Raw genomic sequence first — 11,304 nt, 5'->3', positions numbered from 1 at the left:
ATTTCAGATGCCATTTACTATTTCAAACAAAAAGTACGTACTTATTAAAGACGAAAATTTTGCTGTTTGCGTTTATATTTTTTGGTAAATGTAAAGATGAATGGTGATATTGGCGTAATAAGTTGTTTTAATTTTGCTCAGCGTTCGGTAATTAGATTTTAGACTTAACTTGTTTTAACTGCTTTTATGCTATCTCTTTCTTTCTGGAATAAATGTGTTAGATAAAATTTCATTTGGCCATAATATTCAAGGCTATCCATCAACTGTTTTCAATCATTTCCTTATGTCTATCCCAACTGTTGGATTTGATTATGAGGATAATAAGGATTTGAGGTTGTTGAATTGCCATTTGATTGAGTAAACAATTATATAATCAAATATTCTCAAATATTACAATTAATTTATGCTTTTGCATGTCAACAGATCCCACCAATTGATGCGATGTTACAGTGAAGAAGTATTGATGATTTAATTGTAGAGAAGGTAACCCTTACAATCACTTGTTGTATTAGCATGCAGAATTCATGTTGAAAGTGTTAATGATAAACTGTACGTTCATTAAGAAATGATATCCATTATATTTATTTTAAATTAACATTGTTTAATCTATACAGTCGATCTTATAGTAACAAATATGTTTTAGTTAACTTTAATGTATCCACTGGTGTCATGGGCAAACTAGAATGTTAAGTGGGGGGTGAATATTCACCCCTCTCACCCATTCCCCACTTAACGTTCTAGTTTTTCCTTTGGCTGGTGTGTTTTTAAAGATGCAAGTCTCAATTTTGTGTGTCCAGGTCTTCATGCAAAGTTTGTTGCTGCTAATTTCACAACTATGGTACTTCCCTATTTAATAACATTGTCATCAACAGTCAACAATGTTGTATATACATATTTAAACTATGAGTGCAGATAAGAAGGATGACCTGTAGTACAAAGTTTTCAAATCATGCTTCCTGGGCACATTATGAAATTGAAAATACCCTTCATTCTAATCAAGTACATAAATTAAGGGATTATTTATGATCATCAAGTGTAAAGGCAACAATCCCACATACAAAGTTTGAGTTTTTTAATTTAGCTCTCAAGAACTTGAACTTGATACACTATGCACCTCCCTCTTTCTGCATCTGCCATTGTCAAATGAGAATCACACATTCGCTCAACAGTACCACAGAATAGAAATTATCACCACTGACTGCGCAATAAAATGCATGATTTCACTTGACCTTCATGTTTTTTTTACTCAGTTATTCACTGCCTAAAATTGAAGACGTTGCTGTCCATTCATCCAAAAATTGACTATCCATCTTTTCATTTTATTCATGCATAAGAGCACACACAAGCGTATACGTTAACTGCATATTAGTATTTAGTATTTACTAGTCTCGTATCAAATTACTGATATTTGCCTACTAACTTCTTGTCAAGTGTTTACTTCATTGTTTTATTATACTTGCTAATAAGTATAAAGTAATTAGTTGATTGAAAATGGCGGATCTATTGACCGTATTGCTCGTTGCGTTAAAGCTCTGCGTATTTATCCTTTTTGTCCTTATAATTGCGTTTACGTTATACATACATTACATGCATCTCAAGCTAAAACATATCGCGGGGCCGCCAAGAGACAATTTTTATTCGGGTAATTTACTTGCGATTCGTCGTGGGCGACTCAATGAAGGCAAAAATATACATCAAACATTGGCAGACTGGTCGCTTCACTATCGTCCGATATTTGTCATATGGTTTTCCATGTACCTCTGACTGTGATAAGCGACGCTGACGTTGTGAGAGAAGTTCTTGTTGTCAAAATCTGCCGAAAGATTATTTTGGCTATAAACGCTTTCAGTATGTTTATGGCGAGCGCTTCCTCGGAAATGGCCTATTCTCGGACTTGAACATCAAGACATGGGAGATAAAGAGACGTACGTTCGCTCCCCTGTTCTACCGAAACAAACTGTTTGATAGTTTTCACATCCTGAATGCATGCTGTGAGAAATTTCTCAAAAAGTTGGAAAAATACGCCGACGGCACAACTGTCATCTCTCTTGCTGATGAATTTCTTTTAGTGACCCTGGAGACAATTCTTAAGGTTCGTCTCTCATTTTTACACCATAATAATAATAATATCATAGTACAGCCAATTCACTCAAGCCATAGTGGACGCCCCGCTATTTTGGGACATTTTGTTTACCCCAATTGAAAATACTGTGAAATGTATTTGAATTACTCTCACTGTTATGGGCTCTCGTTACAACGGACACCCAGGGCGTATAATTTTAACTAAACGCATAACCAGTTTTGTAATTAAAGGTAACATATTTTACTTTTGTACTCAAGCATCAATTGAGACTGAGTGTGATTTACAAGGGACCTTAACTAAACAAAAACAGCTATAAAGTGCTATAACATTTTACCAACTAATTTGGGAAACTTCCATCAAATTCCTCGATAGTACGGACGTCGACACTTTCGATTTAACAGTACTAAATCATAGTCCCTATTTGCTGTCTGCTTGAACGAGTTGACTGTACAACTCAATGGCGGTGTCACGGTGATTTGTGTGTCCCCCTTGAAATCTGTTACCCTCGTGAAAAATGCACGTACCATTGATTATCAGCAATATGTTCGTCACTTTATTTAGTTGATATAATAATAATGGCAGTTAATCCCATATCCATATTTTTTTGTCAGAAGTTTAAATTTGATGGAGAATTTGTATGGCGATGTATAAGCATTGTCCGTTTAAGCTTCGGTATCTAAAATTTTAGAATTCTTTGTGTGTATGTTTCTTTAATTTTCATATTTCTTTTACAACGCTTATTGAACTTTAAATTTGGCTAAGTAAACAATCTTTAAAAGCGCAATTCATCTTATAACTTCGTACGAACATTAAAAATGCTTTATGGTCGACCGTAAAATATTATTAATAAACAGTCTTTGAGACTGTTTACTAATAATATTTAATATTTTTATTCAATATAATTTATACTTTTTATTCAGTAAAATGTGCAAGTGGTGAAAACTGCCATAGACAATACTTTATGATGATTTCGTTTTCATTATAAGGATGGCATATGCACCTGTTGATATTTCAGGTTTTATAACAAAAATTGGGGCTTAAAGTTAGTCTGTTATTCAATTCACCTTACCATCAACTGAAGAAACTTTTGTACGTATGACTTTGCTCATCTTCAAAGATATTTTTCAGAGTAACAGATTTTACCGGGTAATACAATTTAAATTACTGTGACAGCGGTACGGAAAAAAGGAAAATAAAGTACTGCAGCGTATTTTTAAATTAAGATTCCAAAGTAATTTAAATCAATAATTTTATTATAAACATACGAAGATGCTCTCCACGTTATTATGCTAGACTAGGCTTTTCTTTTTAAACTATCTCTAGTATTCCACTTTATTCCAACTTACGTACATTACTCACAAATTGCTACAAGGTACACAGTTGTTCAATCAAACAATCACACGATTCTCTGTTTTACAGTGGGCTTGCGACTTGCAGTTGAAAGACGACGAGTGGAATCTATTTGAGAAGAATTTTAAGAACGCACTGAAAGGGATCTCTCTAAGTTTCACCAGTCCTCAAAGTCAATTCACACCATGGTCAAGTTTGAGACGTGAATGCGAGCAAGGCGCTCGAATCACAAGAGCTGTTGTAAAGCAAGTCGTCGAGAAAAGAGAAAAAGAAATGAGAAACGGGTGTGACACGCGAGATGATCCGTTATCCTATGTGTTCAAACTTGAAGAAGCTCTGCCTGAATGTGATATTGAAGATTTGGTTGACATGGTCGTTACAATCGTTTTTGGAGGTTTGATCAATTAATGTCTACTTGATATACAATATGAACCAACAATAGATCTTTAATTGCTTTTAAGAAGCATTAACATTAGTAGGTATAACGTCGTTTCTACTTGAGACAAATTCCTTTATTTTTTACCTTCTAGGAATGGATACTACGGGTAACAGCTTATGCTTTACTGCTCTATCTATTGGTTTACATGCAGACGTTGAAAACAAGTATGAATTTGAATTATTTCTACGGGAATCATGGGTGTACAGGCTAACATTTGTTAGGGGGGGAGGTCGAAACATTTCAATCTTAAATGACTTAATTTATATAACTTTCCAGCAAATAATGGTCTACCCGATATTTTTTGGGGCTGCCCTCGACTAATACGCCAATAAAGGGAATTAGCTATATATATTTAACCGTCGTGAGAAGTCTTATAGAGATGTGCTGGACTTTGCTGATCACTGATGTATACAAAAAGCTTTTTGTTTGAATTTCACAAAGCTATTTTTACATTCGCTAATGCTCATGGTATTAGCTTTCGTGGCTGATTGCCATATTTTCATATTGTTTTCTATTGCCTAGGTTTGCCATATATTTTGATTATGCATGAAGATGTTGGACTTATAGCGTTTTATTATGTAATAACTATAAGCATTTGAGCAATTTCATTGGTCGAGAGTATTATTCTAAGAGGACATACCCACTGAATTGACATCACAGAAATTTCTTGTTTTTAAATCACAAACGATCGGCGATTTGAATATTTACCTGATTTTATCCCTGCATGGGCAAATGAAGACATTAAAAAGACTTAGTTGAAGCAGTTGACGTATTTGAACAAAAAGAAAAAAACTCCATTTTCCAACGTTTATTTGTACTTCGTCGTCGATAACACAATTTCAACAAAATTGATCAGCCATTGCTTGTTTATACTGCTAGCCAATCACATTTTATCACTTGACTAAGATAGCCAATGTGCCAATACCACCAGAGCGAAACTAGGACGTTATTTGGGAGGAGTATATATTCATGTATTCACCTCTGCCCTGCTAATTTCCTTTGTGATTATAATTTTAAAAGAAGTCAGCAGGGCAGAGCTGAACATATGAATATTTACCCTCCCAATTAGCGTTCTAGTTTCGCCCCTGAATAGCAGATCTTCAATCTTATTGATCACGTACGCGAGACATTTGCAAAATCATTTTTTAGCTCTTATCACAAAGACGTCATACCCGTGTATCTATAACTGTATAGACAAGAGTTAAATAGAATCCATATGTTAAACATGCCATGCATCAACTCAGTTGTGCGATGGTCTAACTAGAGACAATATCTTCGTAAGCTTAAATTTTTCCGCTTTTACTGTTTAAATGTTCTTGTTTAGGCTTCGAAAAGAAATAGATGAAGTGATTGGTGAATTAGAGGAGATCACAGCCAAAGATATTATGGCAATGCCATATCTCGGTCAAGTTGTGAAGGAATCGCTTCGCTTGCATCCCCCGACACCAGCAATCACAAGAAGAACCAGTTACGAAACTTTCATTGGAAAAGTCAAAATACCAGGAGATGTACCTGTTATGGCAAATCCGTATGTTATTCAAACGCATCCGGATTACTGGAAAGATCCTCATTCTTTTAATCCAGATCGCTTTGCTGATCCTGAATTAGTTCATCCCGCCGCATATTTTCCCTTTTCTCTCGGTCCAAGGCGTTGTATTGCACCACAACACGCGGAATTGCAATTGAAACTCATCATAGCTCGTCTTTTAAAGAAATTTAAATTCAAATTGCTGCCTGGTCAGACTTTGAAGGTTGCTGAAAATATTAGTTTTGGCCCTGTTGGAACTGTTCGCTGCACGCTAACGCTGGCGAGCGAAAGTTAGATGACAAAAGATACAAGATGCACACTCAAACATTTGATATTTGCATTATGTACATTTGCAAACTTTTCTCTGATTGCGTCCCTTCTTAACTTTGTTTTGCAGGAATTTGGTGGTCGCCAAAGAAATTTAAATGAATTGTTCATTTGTTGATTGCTCCTGTGTTTTGTTTTTCCTCACAACTTAGCTACATCCTTTTTCTGTTGCTCGTGTTGTTTACGGACTTAATTTTTTACCATGCTATTCATGTTGTTCTTCCACTTCATAAACATACATTTCAAGGGATGACCAAGAAATTAGGTCGTCTATACGTTGCTAAACACAACCTGTATGATTACGGAATACAAATGATACGTTTACCTGCGAATACCTCTAGTGACCTCTTATAAGCAGAAACCTCTCGTAAGCTGACACTCTGGTTGTGGTCTCAACGGTTTTTGTTAATACCGTACAGTGTCAAAAGTTGCCCAACCCTTGAAAACTGAATTTTTTCAAAGTCATGAAACATACATACTGTAAAGGTATATAGGGAGAAAAAATCTGTCTGAAGAAAGTGCATTCAATCGTTCGCTGATTTTGAAAATTACAGTCCCATAATGAGCACGCTCCTAAACCATGTACGGCATTCCCTGAAAAATCATAGCCGCCTTTGAGGCAAGTGATTTCTAAAGGGTGGCTACTTTCGACACTTTATCACTGATGCAACAAAAATGACTGAAGTCATGAATAGCTGGCGAAAGTGGATATTTTTGCTTATATTTAATACTGGCTTATAAAAAGTGTAACGTATCCTTTTAATACTTGCTGTATGATTAATTTTAGATGTCTATAATTTTCATGAAAATTTAAAATATTTAGTTATTTTTGCTGCGAGCTTCATTTGATTTTTTGCATTCTTTCAGTGTAAAACTTACACTATGTTTCAGATAAGAAGATTTTGAGTTAAACTACAGAAAAATAAATATATTAAAACTACATGATGAAACTGCATGTTCGTTATAATGTTTTCCTAACTATATACTTCTTTTCACCGTGCATAACGGCGTTTAAAGTTAAAACTAAAATTAAACTACTTACTGGTAGGAAGTACAGATTTTAGAACGGAAACTGATGGCACAAAAATCATTCAATCTATTCGCTAAAAGCAGTTGAAACATCAACTTTTAAAGACTGCAATCGTGTCGAAGATATGTTTCAGCAATCTTCGTGGGCAAGGCTAACTTTGAGACACATTCTGTACATCTACGCCGACTTTGTTATTTTTAAGTGTCATAATCTGTAGTCGTCGCACAAGATATAAGATTTGTGCGTCTGCTTGTAGAACATTGACAGCTTTCGGAGTTCGTATGAGTTCTTTAAAATTTTTTCTTAGAAGTACGGATGACATTGTCGGTCCAAATTGTGGTTCAAAGATGAAGGACACAAGTGTATCATTTTCCATCTGAAATCGTGAGTTTTTCATTATTTTTGTACGACTGGCGGAATTGATTCCATTCATTTTATTATACTGTACGGGCTGTATGAAAAAAATTGAACAGTTTGCAAAACGTTGCTAAATGATCATCGTGCAAGATTTGCAAAACCTTTGGTTGAAATAGTTAGTTGGACTTCCAATGATTCATCAAACAGTATAAAATAAACATAATGAAACGCGTGCGCTGATTGGTCTAGAGCTGAGTTTGCATTAGCCAGATCAAATCACAGTAAACATCTTTTATTTCTTAAGTAAAATTTTCGCCAATTGCTAAAATTAACCATTTTAGAGTGAAAATAGTGTTGCCGAGAAGCATTTGAAATAGCTTGTGCATGAAAATGACGCGGCTTAAAAGCATTTGGGACACATAAGGTTAAAATATGTCATTTTGTTCAAGCTAAGTAAGTTTTAGGAAATTTGGCTTATGCCTACGCGAACACTTAACGTTTGAATTGAGAATTGTTTTGAAAGCTTCGGTCAAATTTCTCAAGCTTTCTAGCTTGTCATTTTCGTGCGCCAGCTATTTCAGAAATACTTCTTGGTAACATAATTTCACTTAAATGAAGATATGATCTTCCCACTTTGCTGGACAATTTAAGCAATTGTCTCATGAACCTGAAAAAGTCAGGTGACTCAACGGGATTCAAACCCATGACCTCTGCGGTGCCGGTGCAGTGCTCTGACCATCTGAGCTATGAAGTCACACAGTGGTGAGCAGGTCAATTTTGTTGGGCTCATGTTTTCTCGTGTCATATCTTCATTTAATTTCAAACACCGCACTGCATAAAAACATTCTTTATATGACATTCCTTTCACGAGAAAACATAGACCAACAAAATTGACCTGCTCACCACTGTGTGACTTCATAGCTCAGTTGGTCAGAGCCAATGATCTAGTACCCATTCTAGATACCTGACTCAGCCAAATTTGTATAGTAATGAGTGAGAGCAAATTTCTACGCGGCCGCCATTTGCAAAGGTGGCAAAAGCACAATGGCGGCATATAAAACATTAAAGTGCACAAACAGCTATTTTTAGTTTTTATTCTCAAATAGATTTTGGATAAATAATACAAATGCCGTTTACAGAATTTGAATAACTTTTTTCGTTTTGAGTTATCTTTCGGCAAAGATGCGAATAAAACCTGAATTTCAATGTTTTGTAAAATGCCGAGCTCTAATCCGTGGCATGGGACTTACTTGTGACGTCATTTAAGAACACAGACTGACTGCCAAAACAACTTACACTGTTTATGCATGTAAACAAACACAAAAATGCCAGATCGATGTGTAGTTTTTGGTTGTTCTAACGTAGCCAGTTCGGAGAAAGGCCTTTCACTTCATCGCATACCATTTTTAACGACGAAAGAAGCGAAGCTATGCGTAGGAAAAAGCGATGGGTCAACTTTGTGAAAGCTACTCGCGATAAGTGGGTCCCCACAAAGAATTCCGCAGTTTGCTCGGAACACTTCACAAAAGATTCCTTTTCTCGGCAATTGCTCTGCTTTCTGAATCAGAAAGTAATTTTTCACCTCGACTCATTCGAGATGAATTCGGAATCGTTGCTTACCCGAGCATTTATTCTCGAAAAGATGACAATGAACTTACAACAAGAGATCGCAGAATGGTGAATACGTTAAAATTATACATATGCATATCTACATTTTACCTGGAATTTGTGTGAGAGTATATTTCATAAATATATGTCATTTTACATGAAAGTGGATGTCTGATTTTAAAAGAGAGGTTGAATCAGAAAATATTCCAAGTACAAGTAGCGAACCTCAAGAGCAAATAGAAGAAACAACTTGTGATGAGCCTGTATTAGAGAAGGTAAACTTATATGATTATTACGCCACTGCTGTAAAGGTTAACGTAAATTATTGTTTTGTATATGTATTGCTGTTGTTTCTAATTTAGGAAGTAGCTGTGCAATGTGAATTACAATGCCAAGATTGTTTTAAAACTTGAAAAAGAGAAACGTCGTTACAGGAACTTATGGCTTGGGGCAAAGCTTGCTTCACTGTAGCAGAACTTATGCAAGCAGTTCTAATATGGATATGCTTGCAGTGGGTAAGTGTTTTTTTAAGATAATACGCCTGTTAATTTTATTTCATGTATGATTCTAGGTCAAGAGAAGATTTGCCAACGTAATAGGATCAGCCATGTTTAATAACCTCAATTTCTACAATAGTACCAACTAAGCTTGCATGCACCCCTGGAAAATTATTGAAGTTAATTACTAAGAAATATGGACTTAATCAACCTTGTGTAGCTGCGCATTACTGAAGTATCTTATTTCATAGATGAGTATGACAACAGCAGCAATGAAGAATCATCAACTAGTTGCAAAGTGGTTGATCTTGATAGCTGTCCTGCTGAGGAGATTTTGGACCCAAATGATCTTAGTGGTGACTCAGACTCAGAACCTCTGCCACAAAGGTGATCAGAGTTCTACAGCACGAAATGACATAAAAATGAAAGGCCATAAAATATAATGAACTGTCCAAAACCGAAAGTAACCAGTTTTAGGACCTGGTGGTATGAGCCCAGTTAGTTGGGATTCAGTGAAGTGAGAATTGACTGCATGGAAAGAATAAAGAGAAAGGAATTGTAATTTTGTATGTTTTTGTATAACAAGTATAAGACAAACACTGTCTGACACCGTTTGAAAATTTACCTTCCGACGAAAAAAAATTTATGCTTGAATATTTCCTCGTCATATTTTCTTATTGTATTGCCTTTTTAGCATAAAGTGTAATTTTCAGTTGGCTTTTCCTCGTTACAAGTTGTAAGTTACAACGAACTCACTGTAAAGTAAAGTTTAGCTGTAAAAATAACCTTTGCGAAGAGTTGGCCTAGTGTGTTGTTTGACGTGATGTTGTTTATATGTTTATGCTTTTGCAGTTTGTATTCAAATTTATAGTGGCCGTGTATGTTTGGCACTCAGGGAATGAAACTGACGTACAAACCGCGTGAATATTCGACTTTGAAGGACTGGAACTGACGTACAAACCGCGCAAGAGACTAGGACTTTGGCTTCAATTCATATCTATAAAATGTATTGTAGTTATCATTCCAGATATATATATATGGAGTTCACTGGTTTTTTGCCACCTTTCAAGATGGCGCCCGCGAATAAAATTTGCCTCACCGTGACAACGGCAGTTAGATATCTAGAGGATTGGGTATAAGTCATTGGTCAGAGCCAGTGAACTCGACATTTGAATAACTGGAATGATAACCGAAGCCAAAAAAATATTTGTCGTCATCATTCGTCATCACACGTCAGGCTCTAGTCTCGCGTGCTCATTTTAATTTTTTTAAATCATTTGTCCCTTGGTAATGGTAGAGTTCGGATCATGATCAGAGCGTAAAAATAACGAAATTTATTGGAATGAAGGTTCACGGAAAGTGAATCAAAGTGATAAATCGAGAAGCAAGATGAGGTGAACTTAGTCTGCTCTTACGCTGCGGTTTTCCTTTAAAACATATCAAAGTCTTTAAGGATATTCAATTATTGATATCGAGATGACAACCATTTAGTATTTCAAGTTTCAAGCACTATCAAAATCGATGAAAAATACAATCGCTCTGTAAAAAGTAAAAATGAAGTGCGAGTTATAGACTCAATATTTTTTATGAAACTGGATATTCAAGTTTCTTTTTTCGTCGGAAAAAACAGATCTTTAAATCCACTTAAATGACAAAAAAGACAAACACTGTCTGACACCGTTTGAAAGTTTACCTTCCGACGAAAGAAAATTTATGCTTGAATATTTTCTCGTCATATTTTCTATTGTATTGTCTTTTTAGCAAACAGTGTAATTTTCAGTTGGTTTTTCCTCGTTACAAGTTGTAAGTTACAACGAACTCACTGTAGTAAAGTTTCAGCTGTAAAATAATCTTTTGCGAGGTTGCCCTCGTGTGTTGTTTGTCGTGATGTTGTTTATATGTTTATGCTTTTGCAATTTGTATTCAAATTTATATTGGCCGTGTATGTTTGGCACTCAGGAGAATGAAACTGACGTACAAACCGCGCAAGAGACTAGGACTTTGGCTTCAATTTTATATCTATAAAATGTATTGTCGTTATCATTCCAGATATATATGGAGTTCACTGGTCAGAGCACTGCACTG

The 11,304-nt window shown here is 35.5% G+C and overlaps 1 protein-coding gene and 1 long non-coding RNA gene across 2 annotated transcripts; both read left to right on the top strand.

Annotated features, from left to right (window-relative positions):
- The first annotated feature begins 1,814 nt into the window (after positions 1-1,814).
- Positions 1,815-6,560, top strand: LOC124447060 (cholesterol 24-hydroxylase-like). The gene is made up of 4 exons (XM_046997962.1): positions 1,815-2,092; positions 3,503-3,827; positions 3,964-4,036; positions 5,197-6,560. The coding sequence occupies exons 2-4, from the start codon at positions 3,707-3,709 to the stop codon at positions 5,693-5,695; spliced, it is 693 nt and encodes a 230-aa protein (XP_046853918.1). The 5' UTR covers positions 1,815-2,092; positions 3,503-3,706; the 3' UTR covers positions 5,696-6,560.
- A 2,321-nt stretch (positions 6,561-8,881) lies between these two features.
- Positions 8,882-9,139, top strand: LOC124446987. The gene is made up of 2 exons (XR_006948572.1): positions 8,882-8,997; positions 9,085-9,139. It is a non-coding gene; the product is annotated as an uncharacterized LOC124446987 (long non-coding RNA).
- Positions 9,140-11,304: the final 2,165 nt, after the last annotated feature.

This window comes from Xenia sp. Carnegie-2017, unplaced genomic scaffold (assembly GCF_021976095.1).
Source record: "Xenia sp. Carnegie-2017 unplaced genomic scaffold, XeniaSp_v1 HiC_scaffold_22, whole genome shotgun sequence".
NCBI classification, from domain to species: Eukaryota; Metazoa; Cnidaria; class Anthozoa; order Malacalcyonacea; family Xeniidae; genus Xenia; species Xenia sp. Carnegie-2017.
Note: the sequence above shows the minus strand (reverse complement) of the source record. Positions and strands in the feature narration are given on the sequence as shown.

Coding starts and splice junctions, on each gene's coding strand:
- LOC124447060 (XM_046997962.1), top strand. CDS start 3,707: ATGAGAAACGGGTGTGACACGCGAGATGATCCGTTATCCTATGTGTTC. Junction 3,828..3,963: donor CGTTACAATCGTTTTTGGAG/GTTTGATCAATT, acceptor TTTACCTTCTAG/GAATGGATACTACGGGTAAC. Junction 4,037..5,196: donor CATGCAGACGTTGAAAACAA/GTATGAATTTGA, acceptor GTTCTTGTTTAG/GCTTCGAAAAGAAATAGATG.